At 46.8% G+C, this 23,653-nt stretch overlaps 1 protein-coding gene across 2 annotated transcripts in view; it reads right to left on the bottom strand.

Annotated features, from left to right (window-relative positions):
• Positions 1-22,615, bottom strand: part of retreg2 (reticulophagy regulator family member 2) — a 65,996-nt gene extending 43,381 nt beyond the window's left edge. The window contains exons 1-5 of one of the 2 annotated variants that reach the window (XM_078552770.1): positions 22,430-22,615; positions 18,586-18,692; positions 18,251-18,278; positions 3,593-3,722; positions 3,288-3,372 (exon numbers count right to left, since the gene is read on the bottom strand). In XM_078552770.1, coding sequence (XP_078408896.1) covers positions 3,288-3,372; positions 3,593-3,722; positions 18,251-18,278; positions 18,586-18,692; positions 22,430-22,509 — 430 coding nt within the window. In that variant the 5' untranslated portion in view covers positions 22,510-22,615. The remainder of the gene's footprint in view (positions 1-3,287; positions 3,373-3,592; positions 3,723-18,250; positions 18,279-18,585; positions 18,693-22,429) is intronic. The other variant, XM_078552769.1, reaches the window with a different exon arrangement.
• Positions 22,616-23,653: the final 1,038 nt, after the last annotated feature.

The raw sequence follows: 23,653 nt of genomic DNA, 5'->3' as shown, positions 1-23,653 counted from the left end.
AGTGAGAGGCAGCATGGTTGTGTGAAGGGGAGGTCGTGTCTCACTAACTTGATCGAGTTTTTTGAGGAAGTGACAAAGATGATCGACAATGGAAGGGGAGTGGATGTTATCTACATGGATTTCAGTAAGGCCTTTGACAAGGTCCCTCACGGTAGACTGGCACAGAAGGTAAAGTCGCACGGGGTCAGAGGTGAGCTGGCAAGATGGATACAGAATTGGCTTGGTCATAGAAGACAGAGGGTAGCAGTGGAAGGGTGCTTTTCTGAATGGAGAGCTGTGACTAGTGGAGTTCCGCAGGGATCAGTGCTGGGACCTTTGCTGTTTGTAATATAGGTAAATAATTTGGAGGAAAATGTAACTGGGCTAATTAGTAAGTTTGCAGATGACACTAAGGTTGGAGGAGTGGCAGATAGTGAAGAGGATTGTCAAAGGATACAACGGGATATAGATCGGTTGGAGACTTGGGCGGAGAAATGGCAGATGGAGTTTAATCTGGACAAATGCGAGGCAATGCATTTTGGATGGTCTAATACAGGTAGGAATTATACAGTAAATGGCAGAACCCTTAAGTGCATCGACGGGCAGAGGGATCTGGGTGTACAGGCCCACAGGTCACTGAAAGTGGCAACGCAGGTGGTTAAGGTAGTCAGGAAGGCATATGGCATGCTTGCCTTCATCGGCAGGGGTATTGAGTATAAAAGCTGGGAAGTCATGCTGCAGCTGTATAGAACCTTGGTTAGGCCACACTTGGAATATTGCGTGCAATTCTGGTCGCCACATTACCAGAAGGATATGGAGGAGTTGGAGAGGGTGCAGAGGAGGTTTACCAGGATGCTGCCTGGTCTGGAGGTTATTAGCTATGAGGAGAGGTTAGAGAAACTCAGGTTGTTCTCACTAGAGCGATGGGGATTGAGGGGCAACTTGATAGAAGTTTACAAAATTATGAGTGGCATGGACAGAGTAGATAGTCAGAAGCTTTTTCCCAGGGTGGAAGAGTCAATTACTAGGGGACATAGATTTAAGGTGAGGGGAGAAAACTTTAGAGGAGATGTGCGGGGCAAGTTTTTTTACGCAGAGGGTAGTGAGTGTCTGGAATTCGCTGCCAGAGGAGGTGGTGGAAGCAGGTATGATAGTGGTGTTTAAGAGGCAGCTTGACAAATACATGAATAGGATGGGAATAGAAGGATACGGACCCCAGAAGTGCAAAATGTTTAGTTTGACAGGCAATATGATCGGCGCAGGCTTGGAGGGCCGAAGGGCCTGTTCCTGCGCTGTACTTTCCTTTGTTCTTTTTTCTTCTAAACTCAAGTGAATCCAAGCCTAGCCTGTTCAACCTTTCCTCATAAGACAACCAGCCCATGCCAGGTATTAGTCTGTTAAACCTTCGCTGAACTGCTTCCAACACATTTACATCCTTCCTTAAATAAGGAGACCAAAACGGTACGTAGTACTCCAGATGTGGTCTCACCAACGCCCTGTACAACTGATGCTTAACCTCCCTACTTTTGTATTCAATTCCCCTTGCAATAAATGATAACATTATATTAACTTTCCTAATTACTTGCTGTACTTGCATACTAGCCTTTCGTGATTCATGCACTAGGACACCCAGATCCCTCTGCACCTCAGAGCTCTGCAATCTCTCATCATTTAGATAATATGCTTCTCTTTTATTCTTCCAGCCAAAATGGACAATTTCACATTTTCCCACATTAAACTCCATCTGCCAGATCTTTTCCCACTCACTTAACCTATCTATCTGTTTGTAGCCTCCCTATGTCCTCTTCACAACTTACTTTCCTACCTTTGCGTCATCAGCAAATTTGGCAAAAATCCCTTCATCCAAGTCATTTATATAAATTGTAAACAGCAATGCTCCCTGGGGCATGCCACCCATTACATTTTGCCAACCTGAAAAAGGCCCATTTATGCCTACACTTTGCTTCCTGTTGGCCAGCCAATCTTCTATCCATGCCAACATTACCCCCGATACCATGAGCTTTTATTTTCTGCAATAATCTTTGATGTGGCCCTTTATCAAATGCCTTCTGGAAATTTAAGTACAGTATATCCACCGCTTCTCCTTTATCCACAGCACGTTACTTCCTCAAAGAACTCCAATAAGTTGGTTAAACATGATTTCCCTTTCACAAAACCATAGTGACTCTGCCTGATGACCTTGAGCTTATCCATGTGCCCTGCTATAACTTCTTTAATAATAGCTAACATTTTCCCTATGACAGATGTTGAGCTAACTGGCCTGTAGTTTCCCACTTTGTCTCCTTCCCTTTTTGAATAATGGGGAACCTGTAGATGTGGTGTACTTGGATTTCCAGAAGCACATGACAAGTTGCTGCATCAAAGGTTACTGAACAAAATGGGGATCTCGTACGGGAGTTTAACAAACTGGGGACCTTATCCGGGACCGGTCGTAACAAATTGCATTGGAAGCAGTACAGAGAATGTTCACTTGACTGATTCCTGGGATGAAGCGATTGTCATATGAAAGGTTGGGCTTGTACCTATTGGAGTTTAGAAGAATGACAGGTGATCTTATTGAGACATACAAAACCCTGAGGGGGTTTGACAGGGTGGAAGCTAAAAGGATGCTTTCCCTTGTGGGAGACTAGAACTGAGGGACATAGCTTAAAAATAAGGAATCTCCTATTTAAGATGGGGAGGAGAAATATTTTTTCTGAGGGTCATTAATCTGTGGGATTCTCATTCCCAGGCAGCAGTGGAAGCTGGGTCATTGAGTATTTTTAAAGCTGAGATATACAGATTCTTGACTGACAAGGGAGTCAAAGGATATGGAGGTAGACAGGAAAGGAGAGGTCACAATCAGATCAGTCGTGATCTTTTCAAATGGCAGAGCAGACTTGCAGGGCTAAATTGGTCTACTCCTGCTCCTAATTCATATGTTCATTTGTAAGATTGTATTCTGATGCGATGTGGTGTACATAATATGGAAAAAAGTCATTTTTTCTCTCCCTTATCTTTGATTTGTTTTAAAATAATGTGTGTGTTATGTTTTGATTTAAAAGAGGGGAAATCTGTTAATAGTATGTTAATTGTATTAAGGTTAGGGATATACAGGTGGAGCACATTGTCCCTATGTGCTCACGGTACTTAATCAAAGAGTTGGTTAGGGAGGACGCAGACATTTGTAATGTTGCATTCTGTAAATTAACCGAGAACTAAGTGAAAGATTGGCACCTGGTTTCTTAATTCACCATCTTGCTTCAGAATAAATTAACATTGCTATTCTCTGGGAGGAATATACTCACTGAAGATGTAGGATATCATGATTCCTGGGATATAATGTCCAATCGCAGCCAACGCTGAGCACCCAAGACACATCTTCAGACAGAACTGAGAGAAAGTGAGGAGCATGCAAGATTCAGTCTCTGTTAAAGGAATTCCGCCCCTCAAATATTTGCTGGCAGACCCTTAACGGCCCCTGACCTCAAATAAACCCTCAGCACAGATAGTGAACAGACAGTAAACTCAACTCCATGTGCCACTCAGCGTCCATCCCCAACCCCCATCCCACTTGGCACCACATGCCTCCCATTTCCCACCCATGACCTACCTTGCCTGGGTTCTGCCTCTTGTACTCCAGCACTTCCTTTAGATAGAGGTTAAAGGCCACGCAGCTCTCAGCAAGATAGTGGCAAAGCTCTGGCAGTTTGAGGAGACGAGGCCTTGTGGAGTTTCCATCGCTGCATACAGAGGACAAGTGACATTATATACAAACATACAAATTAGGAGGAGGAGTAAGCCATTTGGCCCCTCAAGCCTGCTCTGTCATACAAGGTTGTGGCTGATCTGATTGTGGCCTCTACTTTCACCTCTACCTTCCTGCCTACCCCATACCCTTCGACTCCCTTATCAATCAAGAATTGATCTAACTCAGGCTTAAAAATATTCAAAGACCCTACCTCCATTGCTCTCTGAGGAAAAGAACTCCAGAGTAACGGCCCTCAGAAAAAAATTCTCATCTCGGTCTTAAATAGGAGATCCCATATTTTTAAACTGTGCCCTCTAGCTCGAGACTTCCCCCACAAGGAAAAACAGCCTCTCAGCAGCCACCCTGTCAAGAAGCCTACATGTTTCAATAAGATCATCTCTCATTCTTCTAAACTCCAGTGGATGCAGGGCCAGCCTTTCCTCACAAGATGACCCCACCATCAATTGAGTGAACCTTCTCTGAAATGCTTCTAATGCAATTATGCCCTAAGTAATGAGACCAAAACTGTACATAATAATCCTGATGAGGTCTCACCAAAACCCTGTACAACTGTAGCAAAACTTCCCTCCTCTTATACTCTATTCTCTTTGCGGTAAATGATAACATTCCATATGCCTTCCTAATTTAAAAAAAAATTCATTCATGGGATGTGGCATCACTGGCTAGGTCAACATTTATTGCCCATCCTTAATTACCTTGAAGATGGTGCTGAGCTGCCTTCTTGAACCACTGCAGTCCATTGGTGTAGGTACACCCACAGTGCTGTTAGGGAGGGCGTTCCAGGATTTTGACCCAGCGACAGTGAAGGAATTATGATATATTTCCAAGTCAGGATGGTGAGTGACTTGGAGGGGAACTTCCAAGTGGTGGTGTTCCCATCTATCTGCTGCCTTTGTCCCTCTAGATTGGAAGGTGCTTTCTAAGGAGCCTTGGTGAATTCCTGCAGTGCATCTTGAAGATGGTACACACTGCTGCCACTGTGTTTTGGTGGTGGAGGGAGTGAATGTTTGTGGATGGGGTGCCAATCAAGCGACTGCTTTGTCCTGGATGGTGTTGAGTCTTTTGAGAGTTGTGGGAGCTGCACTCATCCAGGCAAGTGGAGAGTATTCCATCACACTCCTGACTTGTGCCTTGTAGATAGTGGACAGGCTTTGGGGAGTCAGGAGGCAAGATACGCATCGCAGGATTTGTAACCTCTGACCTGCTCTTGCAGCCATAGTATTTATATGGCTAGTCCAGTTCAGTTTCTGGTCAATGGTAACCTCCAGGAAGTTGATAGTGGGGGATTCAGCAATGGTAATACCATTGAACGTCAAGGGGTGATGGTTAGATTCTCCCTTGTTGGAGATGGTCATTGCCTGGCACTTGTGTGGTGCAAATGTTACTGCCACTTGTCAGCCCAAGCCCAGATATTGTCCAGGCCTTGCTGCATTTGGACATAGACTGCATACCAACTTCACGATTTATGTACCAGGACACCCAGGTCCCTTTGTACCACCAAGTTCTGCAATCTCCCTCTATTTAAACAGTATACTGCTCTTCTATTCTTCCTGCCAAAGTGGACAAGTTCATATTTTCCCACATCTGCCAAATTTTTGCCCACTCGCTTAATCTGTCTATATCCCTTTGCAGACTCCTTATGTCCTCTTCACAACTTACTTTCCTATCTGTCATTGTATCATCAGCAAATTTAGCAACCATACATCTGATCCCTTCATCCAAATCAGAGATAGGTTGTAAATAGTTGAGGCCCCAGCACTGATCCCTGTGGCACTCGACTGGTCACATCTTGCCAACCCAAAAAAGACCCATTTAGCCCTGCTTCCTGTTAGCTAACCAATCCATGCTAATATGTTACCCCCTACACCATAAACTCTTATTTTGCATGGTAACCATTGATGTGGCACCTTGTCAAATGCCTTTTGGAAATCAAAGTACACAACATCTACCAGTTCTCCTTTATCCACTCTTCCTGTTAGATCCTCAAGGAACTCTAATAATGGGGGAAGTTATTACGTAGTGGTTTTGTCGCTGGACCAGTGATCCAGGGACCCATGTTCAAATCCCACCATGGCAGATGGTGGAATTTGAATTCAATAAAAATCTGGAATTAAAAGTCTAATGATGACCATGGAACCACTGTTGTAAAAACCCATCTGGTTCACTAATGTCCTTTATGGAAGGAAATCTGTTGTCCTTACCTGGCCTACATCTGATTCCAGACCCGCAGCAATATGGTTGACTGTTAAATGTCCTCTGAAATGGCCTAGCAAGCCATTCAGTTGTAATAAACCGCTGCAAAGTCACTAAAAAGGAACGGACCACCGGACATTGACCTAGGCACCGCAAATCCTCCTGGGTCTCAAATTGGGAGAGCCATCACCATCCTGGGGTATGTCCTGTCCCACTGGCAGGAGAGGTGGCAGCACAATGGTATAAAGTTTGGCGGGAGTTGTCCTGGGGGGTTGTCATGGGCAAAGAAACCTCCTGCTGATTGCCACATACCGCCCTCCCTCAGCTGATGAATCAGTGCTTCCTCCATGTTGAACACCACTTGGAGGAAGCAGAGGGTGGCAAGGGCACAGCATGTATTCTGCATGGGGGACTTCAATGTCCACCACCAAGAGTGGCTCGGTAGCACTACTGACTGAGCACTAAATGACATAGCTGCTAGACTGGGTCTGTGACAGGTGGTGAGGGAACCAACAAAAGGGAAAAACATACTTGACCTCATCCTCACCAACCTGCCTGCCACACATGCATCCGTCCATGACAGTACCGGTAGGAGTGACCACTGCACAGTTGTTCTGGAGATGAAGTTCCACCTTTACATCAAGGACACATTGTCCATCTTAGCTCCAGGACTTCACTGTAGGAGTTCCTCAGGGTTGTGTTCTTGGCCCAACCATCTTCAGCTGCTTCCTTCCATCGTAAGGTCAGTGGGGATATTCGCTGATGATTGCACAATGTTCTGCACCATTCGCGACTCCTCAAATATTGAAGTAGTCCATGTGCAAATGCAGCAAGACCTGGACAATATCCAGGTTTGGGCTAACAAATGGCAAATAACATTCATGCCACACAAAGTGTCAGGCAATGACCATCTCCAACAAGAAAGAATCCAACCATCGCCCCTTGATGTTCAAGGGCATTACCATCACTGAATCTCCCACTATCAACATCCTGGGGGCTACCATTGGCCAGTAACTGAACTGGACTAGCCATATAAATACCGTGGCTACAAGATCAGGACAGAGGCTAGGAACCGTGAGATGAGTAACCCACCTCCTGAGCCCCCCCAAAGCCTGCCCCCCATCTACAAGGCACAAGTCAGGAGTGTGATGCAATACTCCCCACTTGCCTGGATGACTGCAGCTCGCACAGCACTCAAGAAGCTTGATTCCATCCAGGACAAAACAGCCCACTTGACTGGCACCACATCCACAAACATTCACTCCCTCCACCACCGACGCACAGTAGCAGCAGTGTGTACCATCTATAACATGCACTGCTTGAATTTACCAAGGCTCCTTTGACAGCACCTTCCAAACCCACGACCACTACCATCGAGAATATAACATAAGAACTAGTAGCAGGAGAGGGCAATTCAGCCCCTCGAGCCTGCCCCGCCATTCAACACTATCATGGCTGAGGCTGATTTCATTTCGGCCTCAACTCCAATTTCCCACCCTCTCTCCATAACCTTTCAGCCCGTTACTAATTAAAAATCTGTCTATCTCCTCCTTAAATTTATTCAGCGTCCCGGCATCCACTGCACTCTGAGGTAGTGAATTCCACAGATTCATGACCGTTTGAGAAAAGTTATTCCTCCTCATCTCTGATTTAAATCTACCACCCCTTAGCCTAAAACTATGGCCTCTCATTCTAGAATGCCCCACAAGGGGAAACATCCGCTCAATGTCTCCTTTGTCTATCCCCTTTAGCATCTTATATACCTCAATTAGATCTCTCATTCTTCTAAACTCTAGCGAGTATAGGCCTAAACTGCTCAATTTCTCGTCATAAGACAAGCCCCACATCTCTGGAATCAATCTAGTGAACCTCCTCTGAACCACCTCCAATGCAACTACATCCTTCCTCAAGTAAGGGGACCAAAACTGTGCACAGTACTCCAGGTGCGGTCTCACCAATGCCTTGTACAGTAGCAACAACACTTCCCTATTTTTGTACTCTATTCCTTTAGTAATAAATGCCAAAATTCCATTTGCCTTCCTTATTACCTGCTGTACCTGTATACTAGCTTTCCGCGATTCATGCACGAGGACACCCAGATCCATCTGCACTGAAGCATTCTGAAATTTCTCTCCATTTAAATAATAAGTCGCCTTTTTATTCTTCCGACCAAAATGGATAACCTCACACTTATCCACGTTAAACTCCATCTGCCAAATTTTGGCCCATTCACATAACCTGTTCATATCCATTTGTAAATTTCTTATTTCTTCATTGCAACTTACCAAAATATGTGGGAAAGTGTCATCTGCAAATTTAGTTATAGTACCTTCTATCCCTGAATCCAAGTCATTAATATAGATTGTAAACAGTTGGGGCCCAAGGACTGAACTTTGTGGCACCCCACTAGTTACAGCTTGCCATCCAGAAAAAGACCCATTTATCCCGACTCTCTGCTTTCTGTTGATTAGCCAATCCTCTATCCAAGCTAATATATTACCCCTAACTCCGTGCATTAATATTTTGTGCGGCACCTTATCAAAGACCTTCTGAAAGTCCAAATATCCTACATCTGCAGGATCCCCATTATCCACTTTGCTTGTCACATCTTCAAAGAAATCTAGCAAATTAGTCAAACACTATTTACTCTTCATAAAACCATGCCGACTCTGATGGATTGCATTTTGACTTTCCAAATGCCCCATTACTACTTCCTTAATAATGGATTCCAACAATTTCCCAATGGCAGACGTTAAACTAACTGGTCTATAGTTTCCTACTTTCTGCCTCCCCCCGCCTTATTTGAATAAGAGCGTTATATTAGCATTTTTCCAATCCACTTGAACCTTTCCAGAATCCAGGGAATTTTGGAACATTATAGCCAATGCATCCACTATCTCCACTGCCACTTCCTTTAAGACCCTGGGATGTAGGCCATCAGGTCCTGGGGACTTGTCACCCTTTAATTCCAATAGTTTGTTCAGTACTTTTTCTCTAGTGATCATGATTGTTCTACGTTCCTCCTTCCCTATACCCTCTTCACTACCTGTTACTATTGGGGTGGTACTAGTGTCCTCCACTGTGAAAACAGAGGCAAAATAAGACCATAAGACAGGAGCAGAAATTAGGCCAATCGGCCCATCGAGTCTGCTCCGCCATTCAATCATGGCTGATAAGTTTCTCAACCACATTCTCCCGCCTTCTCCCCGTAACCTTTGATCCCCTTACCAATCAAGAACCTATCTATCTCGGTCTTAAATACACTCAATGACCTGGCCTCCACAGCCTTCTGTGGCAATGAATTCCATACATTCACCACTCTCTGGCTAAAGAAGTTTCTCCTCATCTCTGTTCTAAAAGGTCTTCCCTTTACTCTGAGGCTGTGCCCTCGGGTCCTAGTCTCTCCTACTAATGGAAACATCTTCCCCACGTCCACTCTATCCAGGCCTTTCAGTATTCTGTAAATTTCAATCAGATCCCCCCTCATCCTTCTAAACTCCATCGAGTATAGACCCAGAGTCCTCAAACGTTCCTCATATGTTAAGCCTTTCATTCCTGGGATCGTTCTCGTGAACCTCCTCTGGACCCTCTCCAGGGCCAGCACATCCTTCCTGAGATACGGGGCCCAAAATTGCTCACAATATTCTAAATGTGGTCTGACCAGAGCCTTATAAAACCTCAGCAGCACATCCCTGCTTTTATATTCTAGTCCTCTCAAAATAAATGCCAACATTGCATTTGCCTTCCTAACTACCAACTCAACCTGCAAGTTAACCTTAAGAGAATCCTGGACTAGGACTCCCAAGTCCCTTTGCACTCCAGATTTCTGAATTCTCTCCCCATTTAGAAAATAGTCCATGCCTCTATTCTTCCTACCAAAGTGCACGACCTCACACTTCCCCACGTTGTATTCCATCTGCCACTTCTTTGCCCATTCTCTTAACCTGTCCAAATCCTTCTGCAGCCTCCCCGCCTCCTCAATACTACCTGTCCCTCCAACTATCTTTGTATCATCTGCAAACTTCGCCAGGATGCCCTCAGTTCCTTCATCTAGATCATTAATGTATAAAGTGAAAAGTTGTGGTCCCAACACTGACCCCTGCAGAACTCCACTAGTCACCAGCCACCATCCTGAGAAGGACCCCATTATCCCCACACTCTGCCTCCTGCCAGACAGCCAATCTTCTATCCAAGCTAATATCTTGCCTCTATCACCATGGGCTCTTATCTTACTGAACAGCCTCCCGTGCAGCACCTTGTCAAAGGCCTTCTGGAAGACCAAGTAGATAACATCCATTGGCTCTCCTTTGTCTAACCTACTCGTTACCTCCTCAAAGAATTCTAACAGATTTGTCAGGCATGACCTCCCCTTGATGAAACCATGCTGACTTTGCCCGATTTTACCATGCACTTCCAAGTATTCTGAAATCTCATCCTTAATAATGGACTCTAGAATCTTACCAACGACCGAGGTCAGGCTAATCGGCCTGTAATTTCCCGTCTTTTGCCTCACTCCCTTCTTAAACAGGGGGGTTACATTAGCGATTTTCCAGTCCTCTGGGACCCTCCCTGACTCCAGTGATTCCTGAAAGATCACCACTAACACCTCCACTATTTCTTCAGCTACCTCCTTCAGAACTCTGGGGTGTAATCCATCTGGTCCAGGTGATTTATCCACCTTCAGACCTTTGTTTTCCTAGCACCTTCTCCTTGGTAATGGCCACCATACTCACCTCTGCCCCCCGACTCTCTTGAACTTTGGGGATGTCACTCATGTCTTCCACTGTGAAGACTGACGCAAAGTAACAATTCAGTTCCTCTGTCATTTCTTTGTTCCCCACTACTACTTCTCCAGCGTCATTTTCTAGCGGCCCAATGTCCACTTTTGCCTCTCTCTTACCCTTTATATATCTAAAAAAACTCTTGCAATCTTCTTTTATATTACTGGCTAGTTTACCCCCATATTTAATCTTCTCCCTCCTTATTTCTTTTTCAGTTGTCCTCTGTTGGTCTTTGTAGGTTTTCCAATCACCTAGTTTCCCACTGCTCTTCGCCGCATCGTATGCTTTCTCTTTAGCTTTTATGCTGTCCCTGACTTCCCTTGTCAGCCATGGTTGCCTCATCCTCCCTTTAGTATGCTTCTTCTTCCTAGGGATGAATTTTTTCTGTGTCTCCCAAATTACTCCCAGAAACTCCTGCCATTGCTGTTCCACTGTCTTTCCTGCTAGGCTCTTCTCCCAGTCAATTCTGGCCAGCTCCTCCCTCATGCCTCTGTAGTTGCCTTTATTCAACTGTAACACCGTTACATCTGATTCCAGCTTTTTCCTCTCAAATTGCAGGGTAAATTCTATCATATTATGGTCACTTCCTCCTAACGGTTCCTTCACCTTAAGCTCCCTTATCAAATCTGCCTCATTACACATCTCTAAATCTAGAATTGCCTGTTCCCTAATGGGCTCCACCACAAGCTACTCCAAAAAGCCATCTCGTAGACATTCCTTGACTTCGTAATGCCCACCACATCATACCTGCCAATTTCAATCTGCGCCACAAGCTCATTTACCTTATTTCGTATACTGCGTGCATTCAGATACAACACCTTCAGTCCTATATTTCCCATCCCCTTTCTCATTGTCATCCCTTTATCTGATGGGCTTGAAGTTAGATTCCTAGCCCTTTCCAAACACTCTGTCCTATTTTGTGTTCTGGAGAATTTAATAGCCTCTCCTGGGCTCTCCTTTCTTTTCAGTTTTTTCATAATTTTCCATGAAGTTGAATCCAACCCCCCACACGCTAACCTGCTGCTTTGTTTCCCATTAGTCATGCTTCTTGGAGTTTTACCCTTCCCTCCCCCCCACTTTCTAGTTTAAAGGCCTGTTGACCACCCTTTTCACTAGAACATTGGTCCCAGATCGGTTCAGGTGGAGACCATCCAAACAGTACAGATCCCTCCTGTTCCAATACTGATGCCAGTGCCCCACGAAATGGAACCCCTCTTTCCCGCACCACTCCTTTAGCCACGTGTTTACTTCCCTTATTCTCGCATCCCTATGCCAATTTGCACGTGGCTCGGGTAGTAATCCGGAGATTATAACCCTTGAGGACCTGTTCTTTAATTTAGTTCCTAGTTTCTGATAATCCCCAAACAGGTCCTCTTTCCTAGTCTTACCTATGTTATTTGTCCCGACGTGGACCACAACAACTGGATCCTCCCCCTCCCTCTCAAATATCCTTTCAAGCCGGTCAGAGATGTCCCTCACCCTGGCAGCGGGCAGGCAACATACCATGCGGGACTCTCGATCCTGGTTACAAAGGAAGCTATCAATTCCCCTAATTATAGAATCCTCTACAACTACCACTTGTCTTTTTGCTCCCCCCTCTTGAATGGCCTCCTGTGCCATAGTGCCGTGGTCAGCTGGCTCATCCTCCCTACAGCCCTGTTCCTCATCCACACAGGGAGCAAGTACCTCGTACCTGTTGGACAAGGTCAAGAGCTGAGGCTCCTCTGTTCCTGAACACAGGATCCCTCTACCTGCCTCACTTGCAGTCACACCCTGACCACTGACCGGACTTGAGATACTTAATCTACTGGGTGTGACTGCTTCCTGATACAAAGCATCCAGGTAACTCTCCCCCTCCCGGATGTGCCGCAGTGACCGGAGCTTGGACTCCAGCTCATCAATTCTGAGCCGGAGTTCCTCCAGCAACCAACACTTGCTGCAGATGTGGTCACTGCGGCATGTAATGGGATCTGCCAGCTCCCACATCATACAGCTACAGCACATCACCTGCCCAGCCTGAGGTAAGGTAAATCTATACTCACCGCTCCGGTGCTCCTCCCCCCGAGTCTGCTCCCTGGAGACAAGGCCGCGAATCCCCGAGGTAAGCTAGATTTATACTCACTGCTCCAGTGCCCTCCCTCCGAGTCTGCTCCCAGGATTACTCACCAATCAGCTGCTTTTTCTTTAAAATCCACTTTCAGAAGAGTGTCCCTCGTAGGTCTGGTGCACTCCTGAAGGCACTGCCTCTTCCTCTCTCTCTTATTTTAGGTTTGAGGAGGAGGGAGGGATGGAAACACTACAGCAATGTAATGTTTGGGGCTATTTCCGTTCTTTGACAGTGGGTCCTCCTCGATTCCCTCCTGAGTTGCGGTGGCTGCGATGATTTTTCCCAGAATGCTTCAGTCACTTCTCACCAGCACCCTCTGTTGGATGCCCTTCCTCCTGTTGAGTGCAAGAGTCCTTCTCCTCGTTTCCCTCCTGAGTCACGGTGGCTGCGATGACTTCTCCCAGAATGCTTCAGTCACTTCTCACCAGCACCCTCTGTTGGATCTATTGGAGAATTATTGGAGAAGGACAAGGGCAGCAGATAAATGGCAACACCACCACCTGGAAGTTCCCCTCCAAGTCACTCGCCATCCTGACTTGGAAATGTCTCACCGTTCCTTCACTGTCGCTGGGTCAAAATCCTGGAACTCCCTCCTTAAAAGTGCTATAGCCGTGCCTACACCACTTGGACTGCAGCGGTTCCAAGAAGGCAGCTCACCACCAGGATGGGAAATAAATGCTGGCCAAGCCAGCAAAGTCCACATCCCATGAAAGAATAAAATAACAGATACAGGAAATCACCCACACTGACTCCCGGCACTCTGGGTGGAGGACTTCAATGTCCATCACCAAGAGTGGCTCGGTAGCACCATTACTGACTGAGCTGGCCGAGCCCTAGAGGACATAGCCACTAGACTGGGTCTGCGGCAGGTGGTGAGGGAATAAACAAGAGGGCAAGAAGCTGACCTCACCAACCTGCCTGATGCAGATACATCTGTCCACGACAGTATCTGTGCGGTGATCACTCCTACCGTCTTTGTGGAGACAAAGTCACGCCTTCACATTGAGGATACCCTCCATCGTGTTGTGTGGCACTACCACTGTGCTAAATAGGATAGATTTTGAACAGATCTAGCAACTCAAGACTGGGCATCCATGAGGCGCTGTGGGCCATCAGCAGCAGCAGAATTGTACTCCACCACAATCTGTAACCTCATGGCCTGGCATATCCCCCACTCTACCATTACCACCAGACCAGGGGATCAAACCTGGTTCAATGAAGAGTGCAAGAGGGCACACCAGGAGCAGCACCAAGCACACCTAAAAATGAGGTGTCAAACTGGTGAAGGTACAACAGGACTACTTGCATGCCAAACAGCATAAGCAGCAAGTGATAGACAGGGCTAAGCGATCCCACAACTAACGGATCAGATCTAAGCTCTGCAGTCCTGCCACATCCAGTTGTGAATGGTGGTGGACAATTAAACAACTCACTGGAGGAGACAGCTCCACAAATATCCCCATTCTCAATGATGGAGGAACCCAGCCCAGCAGTGCACAAGATAAGGCTGAGTGGATGAAACATCTCGGCCGCCTCCGCCCCAGCATCACAGGTGCCAGTCTTCAGCCAATTCAATTCACTTCACATGATATCAAGAAACGGCTGAAGGCACTGGATACTGCAAAGGATATGGGCCCTGACAATATTCCGGTGATAGTATTGAAGACTTGTGCTCCAGAACTTGCCGCACCCCGAGCCAAGCTGTTCCAGTACAGCTACAACACTGGCATCTACCCAGCTATGTGGAAAATTGCCCAGGTATGTCCTGTATACAAAAAGCAGGACAAATCCAACCCGGCCAATTACCGCCCCATTAGTCTACTCTCCATCATCAGTAAAGTAATGGAAGGGGTCATCAACAGTGCTATCAAGCAGCACTTGTTTAGCAATAACCTACTCACTGACGCTCAATTTGGGTTCCACCAGGGCCACTCAGCTTCTGCCCTCATTACAGCCTTGGTTCGAAGGTGGACAAAAGAGCTGAACCCCCGAGGTGAGGTGAGAGTGACTGCCCTTGACATCAAGGCAGTGTGGCATCAAGGAGCCCGAGCAAAACTAGAGTCAATGGGAATCAGGGGGAAAACTCTCCACTGGTGGAGTCACACCTAGAAGAAAGGAATATGGTTGTGGGAGGTCAGTCATCTCACGCGCAGGGCATCACTGCAGGAATTCCTCAGGGTAGTGTGCTCAGCCCAACCATCTTCAGCTGCCTCAATGACCTTCCTTCCATCATAAGGTCAGAAGAAATATAGAAACTAGGAGTCGGCCATTCGGCCCTTCAAGCCTGCTCCGCCATTCATTATCATCCAACTCAATAGCCTGCTCCTGATTTTTCCCCATACCCTTTGATCCCTTTTGCCTCAAGAGCTATATCTAACTCCTTCTTGAAAACATACAATGTGTTGGTCTCAACTACTTTGTGGCAACGAATTCCACAGGCTCACTACTCTCTGGGTGATGAAACTGCTCCTCATCTCAGTCCAAAATGGTCTACCCCGTATCCTCAGACTGTGACCCTGGTTCTGGACTCCCCCACCATCGGGAACATCCTTCCTGCATCTACCCTGTCTAGTCCTGTTAGAATTTTATAGGTTTCTATGAGATCCCCCCTCATTCTTCTGAACTCCAGCAAATATAATCCTAACTGACTCAATCTCTCCTCACATGTCAGTCCCACCATCCCAGGAATCAGTCGGGTAAACCTTCACTGCACTCCCTCTATAGCAATTACATCCTTCCTCAGATAAGGAGACCAAAATTGCACACAATATTCCAGGTGTGGTCTCACCAAGGCCCTGTACAATTGCAGCAAGACATCCCTGTTCCTGTACTCGAATCCTCTGGCTATGAAGGCCATCATACCATTTGCCTTCTTTACCGCCTGCTGCACCTGCATGCTTACCTTCAGCGACTGGTGTACAAGGACACCCAGGTCTCGTTGCACATTCCCCTCTCTCAATTTATAGCCATTCAGATAATAATCTGCCTTCCTGTTTTTGCTACCAAAATGGATAACCTCACATTTATCCACATTATACTGCATCTGCCATGCATTTGCCCACTCACTCAGCTCGTCCAAATCACACTCAAGCATCTCTGTATCCTCCTCACAGCTCACCCTCCCACCCAGCTTTGTGTCATCTGCAAATTTGTAGATATTACATTTAATTCCCTCATCTAAATCATTTATATTGTGAATAACTGGGGTCCCAGCACCGATCCCTGCGGTACCTCACTAGTCACTGCCTGACATTCGGAAAAAGACCCCTTTATTCCTACTCTTTCTTTCCTGTCTGCCAACCAGTTTTCTATCCATTTCAATACATTACCCCCAATCCCAAGTGCTTTAATTTTACACGCCAATCTCTTATGTGGGACTTTGTTGAAAGCCTTCTGAAAGTCCAAATAAACCACATCCACTGGCTCCCCCACATCAACTCTACTAAGTTACATTCTCGAAAAATTCCAGTAGATTTGTCAAGCATGATTTCCCTTCGTAAATCCATGCTGACTCTGTCTGATTCTGCCACTGTTTTCCAAGTTCTCAGCTATTAAATCTTTTATAATGGACTCTAGAATTTTCCCCACTACCTATGTCAGGCTGACTGGTCTATAATTCCGTTTTCTCTCTGCCTCCCTTTTTAAATAGCGGGGTTACATTAGCTACCCTCCGATCTGTAGGAACTGTTCCAGAGTCTATTGAATCTCAGGGATGTTTGCTGATGATTGCACAATGTTCTGCACCATTCGTGACTCCTCAAATATTGAAGTAGTCCATGTGCAAATGCAGCAAGACCTGGACAATATCCAGGTTTGGGCTGACAAGTGGCAAATAACATTCATGCCACACAAAGTGTCAGGCAATGACCATCTCCAACAAGAAAGAATCCAACCATCGCCCCTTGATGTTCAAGGGCATTACCATCACTGAATCTCCCACTATCAACATCCTGGGGGCTACCATTAGCCAGTAACTGAACTGGACTAGCCATATAAATACTGTGGCTACAAGAGTAGGTCAGAGGCTAGGAATCATGCAACGATTAACTCACCTCCTGACTCCCCAGAGCATGTCCACTATCTACAAAGCACAAGTCAGGAGTGTGATGGAATACTCTCCACTTGCCTGATGAGTGCAGCTCCAACAACACTCAAGAAGCTTGACACTGTCCAGGACAAAGCAGCCCGTTTGATTGGCACCACATCCACAAACGTTCAGTCCCTCCACCACCGACACACAGTGGCAGCAGTGTGTTTACCATCTACAAGATGCACTGCAGGAATTCACCAAGGCTCCTTCGGCAGCATCTTCCAAACCCATGATCACTACCATCTAGATGGACAAGGGCAGCAGATAGAGGGGAACACCATCACCTGGAAGCTCCCTTCCAAGTCACTCACCATCCTGACTTGGAAATATATCACCGTTCCTTCACTGTCGCTGGGTCAAAATCCTGGAACTCCCTTCCTAACAGCACTGTGGGTGTACCTACAGCACATGGACTGCAGCGGTTTAAGGCAGCTCACCACCACCTTCTCAAGGGCAACTAGTGATGGGTAACAAATGCTGGCCCAGCCAGCGAAGCCCACATCCCGTGAATGAATTAGAAAAAAAAGGCACCACTTGAAGGAGAAACATTCTTGATGATGCCAGGGCTAACTGTAAAACTTCTACCTAACATGGACCAGTAACAGAACCTGGGATTTTCTTTCTTGGTGTAGGGTTCAGGACCAAATTTCAGGGCATTCAAAACATCAGAACACGTTTATTTGGTTGTGGAGCTGTAGCCTGCAGGAACCCTGGTAACCCTGGAGGCCCTTTGGAGGGCCAGGACAGTCACATCAGAGCGATGTCAAATGGCTGTGTTCAAACCAAGAGCTACAAGGGAACACTATCCTAAACTGATCACTGCAAACATGGAATGGGGTGGGTTTAAATCTGCCCAGTTGCCTTTGTGGTGGGGTGGAGCCTGTTCCATTTGTAATGCCCTGCTCACAGGCATCTCCGACAGCTTGCAATTACTGCAGCAGGAATCAGCTCTTCAGGCTGGCCTGTGTCAAACTGAGCAACACAAAGATTCATTCACACCACTGAGGGGGTCAATCTCAGTGAAGAAACAAACCCAGCCTCGCCAATCTGAGGGAATCAACGTCTCTTCTATCACCTGCATTCCACACACTAGCCTATTGGATGCTTACCAAAGGTTAATGATATCAATCCTAATCCTCAGTGTCACACAAGCCTATGCAACATAATCTGGGAATGGAGTTTGGACCTTTCCTACCATGAGTGTGGGGGGGCTCAGTACTAGAGGCCAAGATAGCACCCCCCCTCTCTTTCCTACACTCAGACGTTTTGTTTGCTCGCAATGAATGTGAAGAAATGATTGAGGCAGGTGCAATCGATTAAAACCTTACCTCTCGCCTTCATCCATGGGGCGCTGGACTACAAAGAGAAAAGGGAAAACATTATCACTCTCTGCATACACCAACACTAGTTCCTATGTTAGAGTGGGGGCACTGCCAGACGTCACAGGGACAAGTGGCCTGGAAACAAGGGGACAGAAGCTCGGCTTCAAATATCAACTCAGGGAGTGGCCCAGGAAGGGGTCTCCTGGTGGCTGTATATCAGGAGCTCTGTGGGAGGGATGGTGCTCTTGGGTGGGTTGGGGGGGATGAAGAAAGGTACTCAGGAGGTCTGCAGGTTGGTTTACATCAGGCACTGAGTTTGTGCAGAGTAAGGATCAGCTTACCCATGATGTAGGGTAACAGCTCGCTCTTCCAATGGTCCAAGAATGCGATGGCCAGCACCGACAAGCTGATCAAGAAGATTGGACGCAGTGAGGTGGAGGAAAACAACCTGAGTGTGGGGGGTGACAAAAGAGAGACTTCATTCAGGAGAATCAATTCACACATACAAACCCTCATTAGTACTGTAACTACAGAGTCTGGCTCTTCCAGATCACCCACCCCCGCCAACTGGGTCACGATCCCCCCTCCCCCCAATCAGATCACAACCCCACCCCACCAGGCATCCAGCAGGCATTTAAGAATCAGAATGATAGAAATGAAGCCATTTGGTCCATTGTTTCTGTGCCTGCTTTGTGGTAGAGCCATTCTATTCAGCGTTCCCTCTAACTTATGTGTGCAGTGTATAGCTGACTTGTTGCACTGCGTGGTCCTTTAAGATTAATGCACAGCCATGTATCTTACATTGCTTGCGCGCAGCCTGTTTGGTCCCTACATGCCACACTACTGGTTGCTGTCCACCGGTGCAGCTTAGAGGGAAAACTGTTCCCCTGTTTTCCCCCGCATCAATTTTCTCCCCTTCTAGTATTTATCTAATTCCATTTTGAAAGTTCCTGTTGAATCTGCTACCACCGCCCTTTCACAAAGCGCATTCCAGATCATCACAACTCACTGCGGAGGAAAAAAAACAATCTTCCAATATTGCCTATGGTTCTTTTGCTAATCACCTTAACTCTGTGTCCCTCTGGTTAGACTCTCCTGCCAATGGAAACAGTTTCTCCTTATTTTCTCTATCAAAACCCTCCATGATTTTCTACACCTTGATAAATCTCCCCATAACATTCTCTGCTCTAAGGAGAACAACCTCAGCTTAACATAAGAAATATGAGTGGGCTGTTCAGCCCCTCGAGACTGCTCTTCTATTCACTATCATGGCTGATCTTCTACATCAATTCTACTTTTCCACCCAATCTCCATATCCCTTGATTCTCTTGGATTCCAAGAATTTATTGATCTGTCTTGAATCTACTGATTGACTGAGCATCCACAGCTTTCCTTGGTAAGATTCACAATCCTCTGAGTGAAGGAATTCCTCATCTCAATCGTCAATGGCCAAATCCTTTTCCTGAGTCTGTGCCGTGTTCTAGACTCTCCAGCCTGCGGGAACAGTCTGTCAGTGCCTGTCCTGTCACACCCTCTAAAAATGTTATACATCTCAATGAGATTACACCTCATTCTTCTAAACACCTGAGAACATAGGACCATTCCATTTAATATTTCCTTGCAGGACAGTCCTCTCATATCCAAGATCAATCTAGTGAACTTACATTTATATAGGGCTTTTAACATAATAATGTCCCAAAGTGCTTCACAGGAGCATTATAAAGCAAATTTGACACAGCCACAGGAGGGAGTATGAGGGCAGGCTGCCAAAAGCTTGATCAGAGAGGTAGGTTTTAAGGAGCTTCTTAAAGGAGGAGAGGTAGAGAAGCAGAGAGGTTTAGGGAAGGAATTCCTGAGCTTAGCGCCCAGGCTGCCAATGATGGAGCGATTAAAATAAGAGATGCTCAAGAGGCCAGAATTGGAGAATCTTTGTTGCACCCCATTAAAACAAAGTATAATCTTCCTTAGGTAAAGAAACTAAAACTGTTCACAGACTTCTCCACCCTCTCCACATTAAGTGAAGTCCCTCATCCCTGGTCCCATTCTAGTAAATCTCCTCTGCAGCCTGTCCAACCTTAAAATCCTTCCTAAAGTGCATTGTCCAGAATTGGACACAATACTCCAGCTGGGGCCTAACCAGTGATTTAGAAATTTTCAGTATAACTTCCTTGCTTTTCTACTCTATTCCTCTATTAATAAAGCCAAGGATCCTACCTGCTTTTTAACAGCGTTCTCAACTTTTCCTGATAACTTCAATGATTTGTGTACAGACTCTTCCAGCTCTCTTTTCTTGCACCCCATTTCAGATTGTACTATTTAGTTTATATTGCCTCTCACTCTTTCCATCAAAATTAATCACTTCACACATCTCTGCTTTTTAATTTCACTGACCATGTCTGGCCATCTCACCCTTCTGACTATGTCTTCCTAAAATCTGCCACTATCGTCCTCATTGTCTTCCACATTTTTATGTGTCAACTACAAACTTTGAAATCTGGATGTTCTGTCTACCTGTTTACATATCAAAAATAGCAGTAGTCCTAATACCAAGCCTGGGGACCATTACTATATACCATTCTCCAGCCTAAAAAAAACCATTCACTACTGTTTTTTCCTTTAGGCAATTTTCTATCCATGCTGGATATACCTATCACTATCCCTTTAACCCCATGAATTTCAATTTTGCTAATAGGCCTATTAAATGTGAAACTTTATCTAATGACTTCCGAAAGTCCATTTACAGAACATCAACCACACTACATTAATCAACTAAAGAACTCAGCTTAGTCAAACATGATTTGCCTTTAACAAATTTATGCAGCGATATAGAACATAAAAGCAAAGGGGCTATGCTTTATATATCACTGGGTAGGCCTTGGCTGGAGGAATTTCGATATTTCTGGCCATCACACTGCAGAAAAGACAAAGGCCTTAAAAAGGGGGCACAGAAGGTTCACCAGGATGCTACCCAGGATTAAGGAATTCACTTATCAGGAAAAATTCTCCTTGGAACAGAGAAAATTAGGAAGTGATCCAATACAGGTATTCAAAATGATGAGGTTAAGAGTAGGCCAAGAAAAATTATTCCCTCTGGCAAATGGGAAATTTGGTTAAGATTTAAATAAACAGAGGTTATAAATTTAAAATTATTTGGTAAAAATCTAGAGGCGAGATAAGGAGAATGTTTTCACTCACTTGTTGGGATCTGGAACACAACTGGAAAAGGTGATGAAAGTTGATTCCATAAATAATTTTAAAAGCGAGCTGGGCAGGTGCTTGAGGATGGGGGTGGGGTGGGGTGGGGTGGGGGAGGGGGGCGACTTACAGACAAAAATTGGTGATGTGGGACTAAACACAATAGCTCCTTCAAAGAGACAGCACAGAATCAGCCAAGTGGCATCTTTCTGTGATGTAGGTTTCTATGATTCAAAGGCTTCTACTTATTAGCCCATAATTTTCCAAATGCCATTAACTTTGTCCCAGATTACCATCTCTAAAAGTTACCCTAGCACCAACATTAGGCAACATGGCATGTAGTTGCTGGGTTTACCCCTCTCCACTGGGTTTTAACATCCTCAGGCCTGTAGCACCAGCCCCATAACCAGTAGGGATTGGAAAATTGCAATCAGAGGCTCCACAATCCACACCATTACTTTACTCAGTGACCAAGATGCACCTCATCCTGACCAAGGGTATGTGAAAGGTGAGAATGAGAGAAAACATTATTGGGAAGTTATTGGAATCTAAAATGAAGGACAGAATGACTGAGCACTTAAGAGAAATTTGAGCTAGGAGAGGAACCACCATGGATTTGTAAGGGTAGGTCATGTATAATGAACTCAATTAGGCAATTTGAGGATGTAATTGAAATGGAAAAAGTCAGACTTGAATTTAAAGTGTTTTTCAGAACATGGCCACCTCTAAGCACTTTACAACCAATTAAGTAATTTAAATGCAGTCACTGTAATTCTGTAGTAAACTCAGCACACTCCCACTAACATCAATGTGAAAATAACCAGATCATCTGTTTCAGTGATATTAATTGAGGAATAAACATTGATCAAGACACAGGAGAAGAACCCTCCGGTTCTTCAAATGAATATCACAGGATCTTTTACATCCACCTGAGAGAGGCTCAGCTGATAGACAATCTCACTGACAGTGAAGGTTCAGCTGGATCATTACCAGAAGAGGCCGCTGAGGCCCAGCAGCATCAGGCCGCTCTGTAGCGGCCGCTCCCACACCAACAGGCTCTGGAGATACATCAGGCCCGGCTCACACCGACACAACAACCGCCTCAGCCTCTCCTCAGCCCACTGGAGATCAGCACCGTCCCCGGGGCCACCATCAACCGACCCCGGCCCAAAATCCGGCCCCGCTGCCTGAGCCCCCGGCTCCCCACCCGGCCCAAAATCCGGCCCCGCTCCCTCTGCCCCCGGCCCCGCTGCCTGAGCCCCCGGCCCAAAACCCGGCCCCGCTGCCTGAGCCCCCGGCCCAAAACCCGGCCCCGCTGCCTGAGCCCCCGGCCCAAAACCCGGCCCCGCTGCCTGAGCCCCCGGCCCAAAACCCGGCCCCGCTGCCTGAGCCCCCGGCCCAAAACCCGGCCCCGCTGCCTGAGCCCCCGGCCCAAAACCCGGCCCCGCTCCCTCTGCCCCCGGCCCAAAACCCGGCTCCGCTCCCTCTGCCCCCGGCCCAAAACCCGGCCCCGCTGCCTGAGCCCCCGGCCCAAAACCCGGCTCCGCTCCCTCTGCCCCCGGCCCAAAACCCGGCTCCGCTCCCTCCGCCCCCGGCCCAAAACCCGGCTCCGCTCCCTCTGCCCCCGGCCCAAAACCCGGCTCCACACCCTGTGCTCCCGCTGCCTGAGCCCCCGGCCCCGCTCCCTGTGCTCCCGCTGCCTGAGCCCCCGGCCCCTCTGCCTCTGGCCCCGCTGCCTCCGGTGCCGGTATTTCTCCCGCAGCGGCCGCCATGTTTTATTGTTGTTGCTAATGAGTCACCGTCCGGAAGAGACGTCATTAAACGGATCCTAGTTCCGGTTGGGCGTAAGGAACCGTCTCCGGGAGACATGGCAACAAGCTCCGCCCCAAATTCCAGGTCCTGGTCCTAACATCAAACCCCGCCCCTACCTCCAAACACCACACACCCAGCTCCCAACACCAAACCCCGCCCCCGACCTCCAAACCCCGCCCCCGGGCTCCAAACCCCGCCCCCGGGCCGCAAACCCCGCCCCCGGACTCCAAACCCCGCCCCCTAACCCCACTTCCATGCTCCAAACCCCGCCCCTAACTCCAAACCCCCGCTCCCAACTCCAAACCCCTTCTCCTAACTCCACCTCCATGCTCCAAACCCCGCCCCTAACTCCAAACCCCGCCCCCACCTCCAAACACCCAGCTCCCAACTCCAAACCCTGCC

The sequence above is a fragment of the Cetorhinus maximus genome, chromosome 11 (assembly GCF_964194155.1).
Source record: "Cetorhinus maximus chromosome 11, sCetMax3.hap1.1, whole genome shotgun sequence".
NCBI classification, from domain to species: domain Eukaryota; kingdom Metazoa; phylum Chordata; class Chondrichthyes; order Lamniformes; family Cetorhinidae; genus Cetorhinus; species Cetorhinus maximus.
This window is presented reverse-complemented; position numbering and strand designations above follow the sequence as displayed.